This window comes from Haliaeetus albicilla, chromosome 9 (genome assembly GCF_947461875.1).
Source record: "Haliaeetus albicilla chromosome 9, bHalAlb1.1, whole genome shotgun sequence".
NCBI lineage: Eukaryota > Metazoa > Chordata > Aves > Accipitriformes > Accipitridae > Haliaeetus > Haliaeetus albicilla.
In genome coordinates, this window is record NC_091491.1 from 29,969,593 (window position 1) to 29,982,759 (window position 13,167).

General features: G+C 50.9%; 2 protein-coding genes across 8 annotated transcripts in view; one reads left to right on the forward strand and one right to left on the reverse strand.

Moving 5' to 3' along the window:
- The window catches only part of LOC104313332 (probable cation-transporting ATPase 13A5), a 38,595-nt gene extending 28,203 nt beyond the window's left edge, over positions 1-10,392 (forward strand). For 3 of the 6 annotated variants that reach the window (XM_069792384.1, XM_069792385.1, XM_069792388.1), the window contains 9 exons: positions 426-468; positions 1,316-1,425; positions 2,149-2,245; positions 3,246-3,318; positions 3,922-4,096; positions 5,073-5,263; positions 6,712-6,800; positions 7,669-7,749; positions 8,506-10,392. In XM_069792384.1, the coding sequence (XP_069648485.1) occupies positions 426-468; positions 1,316-1,425; positions 2,149-2,245; positions 3,246-3,318; positions 3,922-4,096; positions 5,073-5,263; positions 6,712-6,800; positions 7,669-7,749; positions 8,506-8,706 (1,060 nt within the window). In that variant the 3' untranslated portion in view covers positions 8,707-10,392. Of the gene's footprint in view, positions 1-210; positions 1,434-2,148; positions 2,246-3,245; positions 3,319-3,921; positions 4,097-5,072; positions 5,264-6,711; positions 6,801-7,668; positions 7,750-8,505 lie in introns of those variants that run through there. The other 3 variants (XM_069792386.1, XM_069792389.1, XM_069792387.1) reach the window with 3 other exon arrangements.
- PLAAT1 (phospholipase A and acyltransferase 1) lies at positions 9,721-13,125 on the reverse strand. Of its 2 annotated transcripts, none has more exons than XM_069792390.1 (4): positions 12,998-13,125; positions 12,217-12,451; positions 11,755-12,023; positions 9,721-11,367 (listed from the first exon to the last, which is right to left on the reverse strand). In XM_069792390.1, the coding sequence occupies exons 2-4, from the start codon at positions 12,353-12,355 to the stop codon at positions 11,266-11,268; spliced, it is 510 nt and encodes a 169-aa protein (XP_069648491.1). In that variant the 5' UTR covers positions 12,356-12,451; positions 12,998-13,125; the 3' UTR covers positions 9,721-11,265. The 2 variants fall into 2 exon arrangements, with proteins under 2 accessions (XP_069648491.1, XP_069648492.1); XM_069792391.1 differs by having other exon boundaries at positions 12,217-12,454; positions 12,998-13,113.
- Positions 13,126-13,167: the final 42 nt, after the last annotated feature.

The following is a 13,167-nucleotide window of genomic DNA, read 5'->3' on the forward strand; positions in this document are numbered from 1 at the left end:
ATGTGGTGGTTTGGGAACTGCTGTATTATTTCAGCAATTCCTGTGTCTTCGGTCTACAAAGACAGTTGAGGAGAAAATGCCAGTAAAAGCCAAGCTGTAGCCACAGGAGTTGCTGCAAACATGCACACCCTGCTCCCTTTCCATGGCTCCTGGTACTAGAGGGAAAACACTGTCTGGCATAAAGTGGCGGTGTTCTCTTTCCCGTTACAGCCTCTTTCAATGCTTAACCCTAATTTTGCCTGGTGCACTCTGCCCCATCCTCTCCCCGTATGCAACTTGCCCTCTGGAAACAGCCACTGCCTTCTCCAGGGCCAACATGAGTCCCTGCTCTGTGATGTACCTGCAAGTGCTAAGCCAGTGGGTGCTCCACCACAGGATCAACTACATGCAAAGCTTATGCGTTTGCCTTCTTTTTCCTCCATCAGTTACTACGTGGGTATGTGTGGTGATGGTGCCAATGACTGCGGGGTACGTAGGAGCTCGTTTCCCATTCTTGTTAAATTTCCTCTCTTTCAACCCAAGGAGTTCTGTGACGAGAGGCTGCCCAACACCACTTGTCACCAGCATTTCCCAAGTTAGCCCGTGGGTACTACTCTGTCAGCATGTCACTGTAAAATACTATCTACATGCATTTTTTTATACTAATATACCCAGTAACAGAGGATTACTGTTTTGGTATTTTTCCCCAGAAACAGGGCCAAGAGACCTTTTTCTTACATGTTTCTTACACAATTGTAAATTTGAGGGTTTCAGCTATAAAAATAATTATTTTATTACTTATTATTTTATTATAATCTACCATATATTATATCTAGTAAATTATATATAGCATAACATACTTATAATAGTTATATTATTATCATGGTATAATTTTATAATACTGCATTAGCTTCCTTTGTAAAAGTTGTCTATAGCCTACACCTGAGCACTAAACCAGAGGTGACAAGGACAGGGAGCTCAGAGCAATAAAAAAAATAGGAACAAGAGATTGAAGGAAATAGAAAGAGGATAAAATGGTAATTTAAATAGTTTAGCAGACTGTTTAAGAGGGGAGGTATGCACAAACTCCAGTGTGGGAAATGGCATACAGGGTGGTTCAAAGGATTGTAAATAGGTATAATGGGATTAAATGAACAAAAGAAATATTTAAGCTCCAGGAAAGGGAAGATAGCTGGAAAATGAGATCAGCTGGGCCACAGAATAGAGGAAGATCAGTTACAAAGGACACTTGGAGCAAAACTTGTGAAGTGCCAGTAAACATACTGCTCAGGGTGGGAGGGATGTCTCTCCATCTTCTGACTCCCATGGATTTCAGGCTTTGAAAATGGCCCACGCAGGGATATCACTGTCAGAGCAGGAGGCATCCGTGGCCTCGCCTTTCACCTCCCAAATCCCCAACATCCAGTGTGTGCCGGAGCTGATCAGGTGAGTTTGCTGGGTGCTGCCCTGGTGCAGTCGCGGGGTGCTGCTGCCTGCTCTGAGCTCAGTGTGCGGGGTTGCGAGTGGGAGTGCGCTACTCTCAAAGACGCTGATAAACCAAACTTAATTCCTCAGTAACTGTATAAAATGTAGCAGAAGGGGGTTTTAATTGGTTTTGATCCTCAAATTCCAGTGCTGGGAGGTTTTTGTGATTTTAGGAGAGCGTTGCCCATGGTGACTGATGCTGTTGGACAGTTACAGCAGTAGAGTCACATGAAAGGGCAAGTATAACAGTGACCACAGAATAGATTTGCTTGCCATTACTTTGAAAAATATATATCCATATGCTGCACGCAGTCATGGAGCAGCCAGGAATAATGTCATTTAACCAAATGTATGCAAAACCAATTACCTGTTTGTGTAGAAATGCACTTGATTCCCATAACTGTTGAGCAAATTAGTAATGAAAAAGCAACAGCAGCTTAATCCAGGTATTAAAATTGTAGCTGCAGAATAAAACCAAAGAAACAAAACACTGCAGATGAAAGGTAGTTAAGTGGCTCTGCAGTATCTTAAGGCCAAAATATTTGTCTATGGAATTTGAACCATTTTCTATTCTTCTTAGAGATCCTAAACACAGATCCTAAAAGCAGAAATCATCCATACACCTAAAATTATAGCACTGTAGCTGTAAGTGGGGTTTTTAGCTTTGTTTTTTGTTTTGAGCAGGGAAGGTCGAGCTGCTTTGGTTGCTTCCTTCGCTGTGGTTAAATACCTGACCCTTTATGGCCTGATTCAGTTTGTTGGTACCGCTCTACTCTTTTGGGTAAGTGTTTCATGCCCATCTTTTATCAGTACACTGTGCTCACTGTAGGTTTTTATCTTTAGTGGTATTACTCGGCAGGGAAGAAAAGGCATATAGGGCTTCAAGGAATAACAGATGTGAAAAGCTGGGTAATTACCAGCAGGGGATAGATTGGTTGTAGGGACCCCCGGAATCAGGGAAAAAGCCCAGTGATAAAACTTCATCTCTTCCAAAAGAAGAAAGGGAATTAGAAGGGAGTGAGTCCTGCCTAGCTGAGCGGTGGAGGCCCAGGAGCAGGACTTACTGTAAAATGGGGGCTTTGGGAGAGCAGCTACCTCTCTCTGCTGGAAAAAAGCTTGAAAAAGAAGCGGGTGTCTCAGGCAGATGAAGGAGGGTAGTTAAAGAAGAATTACCATTGCATATCACCAGTATGTGATGAATCCTCTAAAATTTTAATACATGAAAAGAAAAAAGGCGAAGGAAATTCATGTATGGATTTACTCTGGGCCACCTCTCTCACCTCAAGCAAAGTGAGCTGCTGTGAATCTGCAAGGTACAGCCGAGGCTTGGTGGCAAACAGGGACTGCTGGTGGATCACCACGTGGGGACAGCTTTCCCAGCCACTAGCTTGGGTGCACCAACTTTGTCCATGTCCCCACTACCCAAAGACATTTCAAACCTGGCACAAAGTGAAAGTCTGGCTGTCATTGCTGTTACTGTGGGCTGGGAGTGCGTGACCTGATCTAGGTGGTCCAAAGAGCATTGGTATCTGCTGGAAGAAGGGTGGAAAAACATTCAAATGCCACATTCAGATGTTAGGTCACCCGCAAGTGCTATGAATTAGCAAGGGGTTCAGTGGGACCTGGCTGACAGGGCTTGCCAGTCCTTATGGAGTTGCATCAGGGCCCTGAGGCTGCTGTTGCTGGCATGACATTGCTCTGAAATAGCATCAGATGTTACAGTTTGTGTTGTTGAAGTTGTCATCTGTTCTCAGGTGCTGCTGCCTTTGTTTTTGTTCCAGCAACTGCAAATCTTTGGGATTCACCAGTATTTGATACAAGACGTCATCATTACCCTTCTGGTTTGCCTAACAAGTAAGCAGCTCAGAGAAGCTGTGTCTGTTTAAGAGCCTGAGTGTAAATAGTTGACTTCATTTCCCAATAAAAACTAAAATGAGGAGCCAAGTTCTGCTGTCAGTAACATCATAACCATTGATGCTAGACCAATTCCTAGGGCCCAGAGTGTGGGAATTGGCTCACAGTCCTTTGCAAACACAGCTGCAGAACTCTGTACATAACTGATAGGGTTTGGATATGAGACTCGACTGGAAGAGGAGCAGTTGCTCCGGTAACTGCTAGTGGGGCTCAGACAGCCTAACTTCAGGTCCTGGCTCTCCTCTGTGTTCCCAGCGTGAGACTCAGTACAGCTCTTAGACTCCCATGGAGATCCCTGTGGATGGGATAATACTCCCCATCTTCTCTGTGTGTTTTCCTGAGGGGGGGATTCAGAGAAGGTTCAGGTGGAAAATAGTGGAGATCAAAGCCATTTCTTGCCTGCTTATTAGGGCCAGGCTTTGCAGCTTTCACCCGTGATGAGCAGACGGGGTGGTCTGTGTGCGCGGCTCTGCCCGGCGAACACAGAGGGACGCTGGCGGGCTGGGCTGCCGTGGACTGCAAATGCCTCTGGTTTCTCTCCAGTGAGTTTGACTGAAGCCTATCCAAAGCTGGCACCTTATCGCCCTCCCGGCCAGCTCACCTCTCCTCCTCTGCTGCTCTCCATCACCCTCAACGTCTGCTTTACCATAATCATGCAAACCTGTGGCTTCCTTCTGGTGAAGCAGCAGCCCTGGTATGTAGTGCTAGCCGGCCAGAGGTAAGTCCCTCTTTTTGTCTCTGATCTCCAGCTTGCAGATCCCGTCGCTGCTGTGTGCGGGGGACACTCCAGCCTTGCCGTGGCCTGCAGCCGGGCACACCGCAGGACCCCAACAGGACAATTCCCCCCCCCTTGCCCCCGCCCCGTGTGTATGCTCAGCAGAGCGTTGCCACGACCAAATTAAGTTGCTGCAGATGCCGCACTGAAATCCACAGGGCCAGCCCGAGGGCTGACACACGCGTGCTTTTCAAACGCCTCCCCTGAAGCCCGCTGGGCGCTGCCCATCTGGCGATGTGGGAGAACCGGCCGTGCCCGCGCCACCGAGCTGCGGTGGGCACCCATCCCCGGGTCTGGCAGCGCAGCTCCTCGGGGAAATAAAGAGCCCCGGGGCCGGGTTCTTCTGGAATCTGACTTGGCTGAGCTAAAGGGTTGCGAGGGAGGTCAGGAGCTGGCCCGTTTCCCTGTCTGTGAAAGGTAAAATGTCTCTCTCCGTATTCCAGAGCCGAATTATATCATGTATTATATACATAGGTTAAAGAGTATATATTAATGACCAGCATATCGTCACACAGAAATGAACCGGCAGGGCAGGAGGCCCAGTGAGGCGTTTCAGTGGGGATGCTCCTGGATGCCAGCGCTCGGCCAGGGTCGTTTCCCTGCCGCTGCGTGGATGCATCGCAGGGCGAGCGTGCCGGAGTGGTGTGCGGGCACCTGGCACGCACATCTTCCTAGCTGTGTCTCTCAAACGCTGCTGTTGTTGCTCATCTGAGAGCAGAGATTTTGGCACACACCAGAAAATTGAGCTGATCTTTTTTGGTTTTGTTTTTTTGTTGTTTTTTTTTAACATATGGTTTTTACTCCTGTGGGTGATACCTGGTCATGATAGTGGGCTGGGGTGGAAAGAAGAGGGAATTGCTGTTTGCAGCCTACTGCTGCTGGAGAGAGCAGGAACAAAATGCTGGGTGTTACCTTACAGATATGGCTCTCCAGGGAACCAGACCGTGTCCCCCACCAGCCCAGGGGAAAACAGTACCAGCAGTGGTGCCCAGAGCACTGTCCTCAGTTATGAAGACACTACGCTGTGGCCACTGTCTTCTATCAACTGCATCATTGTGGCCTTCGTCTTTTCCAAGGGAAAGCCTTTCCGGAAGCCCATCTACACCAACTGTGAGTAGAGCTGGAGTAACGTGTTCTCTGCAGACTCCTGTTCCTGCCACAAAATAACCCTGGCAGGAAAGGCTGCTAGGGAAGGGATGCTGTGGGTTTTTCTGTACCTGTACCAGTGACTGGCATGTGAAGTAATAGTTGGTGTATGTGAGCTCCTACTTCATTACAAAAGGGCTCAGTGAGCACTGCTTATCTTAGCTTCTTCCTTGAGATGAGAAGCAGCAGAGCTGAGAAAGGAGACTGCACCTTGTTTTGGAAAACACGTGCTTTGCAGAAGATGATGGGCTGGATTTAGTGCAGAACTGTTTATTATTGTGAACACAGCGTATGAGGATCGGACGTATTTGTTCTGAAATACACACATCAGAAAGACTTCCTCTGAGACTCACAGTCTTACCTTGCCTGACTTCCATTCCTAGAGATGAGAGAGAAAAGCCCATGATAATATCACTGTTAAAATCCTCTCACAATAACTTTTATTTTCTGTCTGAATTTTGCAGAGATGATTTAGCCCTTCTAGCCATCGATTGACTGATAGCTCTCTTGCAATTGCAGCTCATGGATGAGAGGGCAGGACTTTGCTTCATCTTAGCAGAGTTGATTTTGTTAGGTATTTTGTTAAAAGGCAGGTCCCAAACCCATTTCACAGAGCATTGATCACCTGCAGAAGACAGGTGAGACCAGAAAGAAGCCATTCTGCAAGCAGCCAGACTGAGATGGGACGGAGGACTCCGTCAGCTGAGAACCCTGCACACACTTCTCTGTGTTTTATCCCCGTTTGGGGACAATCCCTAGGAGGAAGCAAAGGGCAATTCCCTTGTTCTTGACACCCACTCATCCCTGTCCCCTCTCCTCCCTGGCAGTGAGGAGGCCATTGGGAGCTGTTGACCCAACTTGCCGGCTAGTTTTAAGATGCTCAGCTCCAGGTAATTGCCAGGAGTTTGGCACCTCCGGACATCTGAGCCATTTGCTGTTGCTCTGTGGCCTCCTGATCCTTCGGAAGAGGATGCAAAGCCAGACAAACTCTTCCTGTGCAAGGCACAGTTATAGCCCACCTTTGCACCCTGTCAGTCACAGAAGCATCTGGTCCTCCCTGGGAGGACAGCCCACAAGAACAAGCAGCCTCCTCTGCTGCCTGCGGTCCAGGTGTATGGCTGAGCATGTGGAGGAGCAAGCGCAGGGGAAGGGATGCTGGTGTGGCTCACAACAGTGCCCCTTCGAGGCAGTTTTCTGTGGTTGTATAAGAATCAGAACATGCCAAATCACATGGCTGCTGGGGAGTAGCTCCCCTAGTTTCAATTCCATAGCTCTCCTTTTACGGGGGGGAGGGAAAAATGGCGTTTTACTTGATAGCAGTTTTTACGGCATTAGCTCCTGTCAACATATTTGCAGAGTTTGGTCACCAACCCCCCTCATTACCGGGGCCACAAATGCTGCTCTTTCCCTAGATTTATTTTCAGTCCTCCTGGCCCTTCAGCTTGCAATCTGCCTCTTCCTGTTCTTCGCTGACATTGATGCTGTTTACAGCGGCATGCAGGTAAGCGCAAACAAAAAGTGCATTTCCATTTCACAACATGTATTTTGCTGGCCCTTTACCTAAGCATACAGAGCAGAAGCTACAGCTGTGGTCACCTTAGAAATGAATTTGCTAATCTGATGCTGACTGGGTAGCCCTTTCAAACTTGGCTCTAACATCCTTCTGACAAGGGCTTGATTAACGAAGTAGTCCTCCTCTCCTCTAAAGACTGGGCAGCAACCGGGAGAAGAAAAAGCGCTTATAGCTTGCTGAGCTTTTCTTCCTAACAGAAAAGCACAATAGGGTGGATTGTGATTTTGCATGTTGGAGGAGGCTTGCTGGCCAGAGAAGTGAGTGGGCAGGGATTGCTGCTACCCCTGCCTGGAGCACCATGAGCTCATGCAGGGCCGGGACGTCTCGGCCCTCTGGGCGCTTAGCCAGGGCACAGTGCTGGCAGCTGCCTCCAGCTGTGCTGCCCAACGTCAGGAATGGCTGAGCCCTGTGGCTTACGCCTGGTCACCCTGCATGGGATGGATTCGGGTGGAGTCCTGGTGTTAAGGTGGGCATACACAGTGGGAGAGGAGCCGCAGGTTGTGCATTAGTTGCAGCTCCCCAGAAGTATTTGGGCACCAGATCCTGCCCCAGGCACGTGATCTGCAAGTTTCAGCAGTAGCTTAAGTAGCCAAGATGATTTAGGCAGCTCCATGCCATGGGGAATCTGGCATCAAACCTTCCAAGATCTCTGTGACAGCAAATTACTGTCACTTCCTACTGCCTCCTCCATGCTTGCCACTGGGAAAACATTAGTCAGCTTCTCAAATCATTAGGAACAGATGCAAATCTTGGCAAGGCATTTAAACCTAATTGCTGTTCGTGTCTTTTCCAACAGTTTCTTTACACTCCTATGATCTGGAGAGTTTACGTCTTACTGATGCTCTTGGTCACCTTTTGTGTATCTTTTTTTACAGAGGTGAGTGCGTTTGTTTACCACCTGTTCCCTGGGGAGAACAGGAGCAGTGTCTGCTCATGTCTTTCTACCCCATTTGCAGCCACGGGCTCCTCCTGCAGAAGCATAAACCCTCAGGCCTTTTTTTTCCTGAAGACTCAATGTGTATCAGTCAAATCCATTTTATGCAGCCTCAGAGATGATTTTAGACTACATCTTTTCAGCTCATTCCCTCTCTAAAATCTTAAGTGCAGCTGCCTCGGAGGAGCCCGCTGCCCTGGCTCGCAGGGGAGCAGACCGCAGCACGGGTCATGCACTTGGCAGTGATTTTGAAACAACCACGTCCCTCTTGTCCTACAGTTGACCAGGCCAGAGGCTGCGCTGGCTTGTGCCATTGGATATTGCAGTAATGACTAAGCCCTAAAGTGTTTTGTGGGTCAAGGCTGGCTGTATCCAGCACCCGGTATTGTCCCCTGCAAGGAGCAGCAGTGCCTGGTTGTCCCACAGCCCCAGGAGGAAAATCTTGCCCCTTGATTATCCCCTTCAGCTAAACAGACTGAGATCAGTGTTGTCCCATATCAGGACACTGAGCAGAGCCTTTCTGTGGATGAGGACAGTGGCATTTGACAGCTGTGTTACTGAAGGGGAGTGCACGCAGCCTCCCAGCACCATGGGGCTCAGGGGCGTTGCACACATAGCAAGGGATTGCTTTTGTCCCCAAGCAGTCTTCCCTTCCAGTGAAGGGCAACAGCACTGACCCTGTGCCATGTCACTCCGCAGGACATTATCTTGCAGAACAAGCACCTCTGGCTGCTGATTAAATCCTGTTTCAGGTACCAGTCAAACAGCCAGTACCGAAAATGGCAGAGGATCCTGAAGAGGGATCCCAACTGGCCTCCTGTAAATGCAGAAGACTTTGCAGCAAAAAGCACTGATGAGGTTTACGTTAACCCCACATACAAATACAGCGACGAGGACTAAGCAAGACCCTGCAGCCAGGCACGGGGCTGCACAGAGCTGGCAGCTTCCTGGCTTGCACTGAACAGCCCGTGTTTTCATCATTTGATGTGCACCAGATTCAGATGTTTGAAATCCCTGCACAAACCCATCCATTCAGGGGCAGGCTGGGCCTGTGCTGGCTCTGCCTTGGAGCACAAGCAAGGATTATTCTCTCTGCTGCTGGTAAAATAACAGCCTTGACTCAACTCTATGGCACCAGCAGGTCTTGGGCCTGGCCAACATCTCCTACAAAGGCTCAGAAATACTGAATACAGCAAAGTGATGGCTTCTGTTGCTCCACATCACACTCTTACTCCATGTTTCAGTCACTGCTCCACCAAATCCCGTCAATGCACCCACCAGGCTTGAGGGGAAGGCAATCCAAAATAAGCGACCTAACCTTGACCACACAGAGGAGCACATGTACAATTGCAAAATCCTGTGTTTAAATGCTGCAGCTTCCACGAACTACAAGTTCCCCAGATGAAGTAATTCCAGTTTTCTTGCATCCCAGAGTGAATTATAGATGTGAGAAGGTGCATACGCTGCCCTCGCCCAGCTCTCCCTTGCCAGTTCTGGCAGACGTAATGCTCTGAGTACAGGGAAGGTTAAAGCTCACAGATTGCTGTAACACCAGGCTGGGAAGGCTGGCGAGGATATGCCCCACTTAAGCTTGCAAAGACAAGGGGACACTACAGCTGCTGCACACACACACACACACGTGACTCCCCCCACCCCCAATTCATGCTTTGCCGCTGCCAGGTCCTGGCCCAGGTTTTGTGTCACATGGCAGAAAGCAGAGCTAAGCCTTGGCTGCTTGCTTTAACTAGGTCATGCCAAGAAGCAGGGGTTTTAATGTGCTCTAGCATGTGGCTGCTGGACAGGTACGAGAAGCTGAGCCCCTCTATACTTGCTCTTTCATCTTCAAGTTGTTCAACCACCTAATTAGTTTAGCCATGAAAGAACTTTTGATTACATTTGCAGGAAGCAAAAAAGGACTTTCAGGTTTAGTTTTATTATATTTTCTCATATTAAAAAAAGAACTTTATTTAAATGTAATAACAGAGGGCACTACAAAATAGGACCAGAAGTCTTGGGTTTGTTATTTCAAACACTGAAACAACTGGTGTTAAAAAAACCTTCTGATACTTTATGTACATGTTAAGAGCAGATAAAAATAGCAAGCCTCTTACAGGCAGCTCTTTTACTCTCGTCTCTTCTTACAGTCCAGGCAGTCGCCTGTGGCAAAAGCAACACAGGATTTAATTACTTACACACAGTCTGCAAATAACATGGTTCCAAACACGTAAGCCAGATATTCCTGGTAAAGAGTAATAAACCACACTTTTCCAAACCAGTTTTCTTCTAAGACAAGCCACGCGTCAGCTTTGTGACAAGGAAATAGTGGGGTTCTGTAGATTTGGAGATAGGGCGTAGGTGCTGCACAGGTCGTTTTCCAGGTACATCGCCCACAGCAATGCAGGGACCCTGGCTTTGCCTTCCTGCTGGCTAGAGGAAGATCGATCTTGTGCTGGGGCTACAAACTGCTTAAATTCAACTTCTGGTCACTGAAGAGCCAATGGCCACAGCTCCAGGGGACAAAGGCTCGTGGCTACCCGTGCAATCCATGGTGGTCTTTCTTTAAACCTCAGTGCTTTGGCAGCTCAAGGACTAAAATCATAGAAAAGTTTGGGTTGGAAGGGACCTTAAAGATCACCTAGTAAGCTTGGTCAGGTCCAGTGCCAACAATTACTACATTTACAGAGATGAAGAGGGAAATTTCAGTGGTACAGTAGCCCCAATCTGGAACAAGCCAGAGAAAAAGTTAGCTCGGTTTTTTGTCAGATGTCCCCAGATTGGGGGTCTGCTGCTCCCAAAGGGAGTCAGAGGAGCCAGGGAAAGGGACGCTTTCCAGGCAGGAGAAAACTGAGCAAAACACCATTGTGCCAAAACCAGAGCACTCATTTAAAACACTGAGGGATACAATCTGCAAGGCGTGCCCTTCCTTCCTACCTCCTGCCCTCGCAGGAGCAGCTCAGTTTAGGCACAGCTGGCACAGGCTCCAAGACACAGTACATGCCTTGTCTGCCCTTTCACAGGCCTGAGAACCTGGGGTTTCCCACTTGCACAGACCCTCAGCTGGAGGACACACAATAAACCCTCAGCAATACTTTTATATTACTTTTGATTTAAAAAAAAAACCCAAAGTAAAAATGTTAAGGTTAAAATAGGTTATTCACAGAAAGAGCCCACAGGATGTAGCTGATAAACAGAGGATGTGTGTAAAAAGCCTGTGCCAGCCCTCAGCAGAGCACTGCGGGGGTGAGGATACAGAATTTGCTTGCAAGTGCTCCCAGACTACCAGAAAAATCATCACAGGCAATAAAATAAAAGCAGATGTGGCAAACAGGCTAGTGCTGCTCTCAGCAAGGGTTACGCAGTTGTTAGTAAGTCTCAGTGGCAGCTGTGGCCACAAACTGTCCTGGGTCCCTCCCAGCTGGGGGGTCCCCTGCTCTGCTCTGAGCTTGTCCCAGTGGGCCATCAGTACTGTCTCTCTCTGGTTCTGCTATGGAGCAAGCCCAGCAAGGAGAAGGCACCAGCAGCAGCTGTTACAAATCCAATGGCACCAATCGCTCGCTTGGCCTGCAAAGGGGAAATAAAACACAGGCTGGAAACATGATGAGCTTTATTTTTTTTTTTTTTTTTAACCCCCAGGCAAGCTAATGAAGAACAGGCAGGGATAATCAAGGCAATTAAATGAATGAGAGACACCTGCCCCATAAGCAGAAGGGGTAACACCCAGGCTTTCACCCTTAGGCTGTGGTATTCAGTAAGAGAGCACTATCAGGGTGCAGACAGACTACAGCGAACCTCCTGGTCCAGGGTCTCTGGCAGTGATGGTTTGGACCCTGTGCCTGGGGCTTTGCTGTCCCTATGCAGTTTGCAGGCTGTGCCCTGGTCCAGGAGCTCACACAGAGAAGCAAGGAGGTGCACTGGGAGCCACGCAGGGGCTTACCCCGTGTTACTTACCTGGTCGGAGACCCCCTCACCGTAGCGGAGCAGCGTCACAAAGTGCTCGCAGTTGTTGCCGAGCAGGTCGTAGGACACCTCCTGGTCAATGAGGTACTCGGCGCGCTGGATGATCTCCTCCACCGGGAGGGGAGCGTAGGTGCCGTCGTACTTGTTGTTGATGTGGTAGGTGTCATTTCCCACCACGTCCTTCAGGAGCTGCATCCTCACCCGGGCCTTTCTGCTGAACACTGACTTGGCGCTGGCGAGCGTGGCTGGCGGCCCTTCATCTGGGGAAGGTAGGGATGGGATGAGCCAGGCGGGCCCTTGTCTGGCCCCTCCAAGACCTCAGAGGGGTTTCTGGTTGCCTCCTGGAAACGCCATCTACGCACACAGGGTCCACTACCAGCCCACGGAGGGAGACCGGGCTCCTGGGTGACCCCAAAGCCCCCTCTGCGCCCCGCCGGGCTGCGCCAGCCTTACCTACGGGCGTCACGTTGATGATGTACCCGTCGCCCAGGTAGAGGGCCCAGTGCTGATAAGCCGGCCGGAAAATCTCGATGAGGTCCCCGGGCTCGGGGTCGCCGGGGCGGGTGGCACCGAAGCTCTGGACAGCCGCCATCTCAAGCGCGCGAGGTCAGGACATGCCCGTCGTGCTGGGCAGGCTCAGCGCCAGGCACGGTGCGAGGGGGGAGGTCTGGGATGGGCAACGGGGCATCTGCTGGGGGACGGCAGGCGGGGAGATCAGTAGGGCCGGGCACCCGCACCCTCATCGCGCAACACGGGGCGTCGGCAGGTGGGACCTGACCGCTGCTGCGGTGGTCCTCCCCCCTCTGCAGGGCCCCGGCGAGGGGCAGCCGGTCCCGTCTGCTACCGTGGCGCTGGCGGGGGTAGGAAAGGACACCGCCGGCCCTGCCGCCAAGCGCTGCAGGCGAAGGCGGGGGGGAGCCGCTCGGGGCCGGCAGCCCGCTCGCAGCGCCCGTCCCCGGCGCTCGCTCCGCCGCACCGGTCCCTCCCCGGGCCGGCGGGCCCGAACTGTGCCCACCGCAAGGCTCCCCCTGGTCCCCTCCTCTCGGGGCTCTCCTTCTGCCGGTAGCGGGCCAGCTCCGGTGGAGGGTCGCAGCTCCCCGGATGAGGGCTAGGGGGGCACCCGGGGTGCCGAGCCCATCCCCAGGCTCTGAGGCGCCCGGAGCCGGGGGCGGACACATCCTGCTGGCAGACGCCTGCTCGCTCCCCCGCATCCCCCCTCCAAGGCCCCGCTCACCCCCGGCGCCCGTCCCGCTGCTGCCGTGGTCGGGCTGACTGCCCGGGGAGGGAGGGAGGGAGGGGGCGGCGGCGGAAGCCGGGCCGGGTGGCGGCTCCTCCCGGCCGCTGTGAATGGCGAGGAGCCGGGCGGGTTCCGGGCAGGCGGTGCTCGCCCCGTCCCCGGGGAAC

Coding starts and splice junctions, on each gene's coding strand:
- PLAAT1 (XM_069792390.1), bottom strand. CDS start 12,355: ATGGCGGCTGTCCAGAGCTTCGGTGCCACCCGCCCCGGCGACCCCGAG. Junction 12,024..12,216: donor CATCAACGTGACGCCCGTAG/GTAAGGCTGGCG, acceptor TACCTTCCCCAG/ATGAAGGGCCGCCAGCCACG. Junction 11,368..11,754: donor GTGAGGGGGTCTCCGACCAG/GTAAGTAACACG, acceptor TCCCCTTTGCAG/GCCAAGCGAGCGATTGGTGC.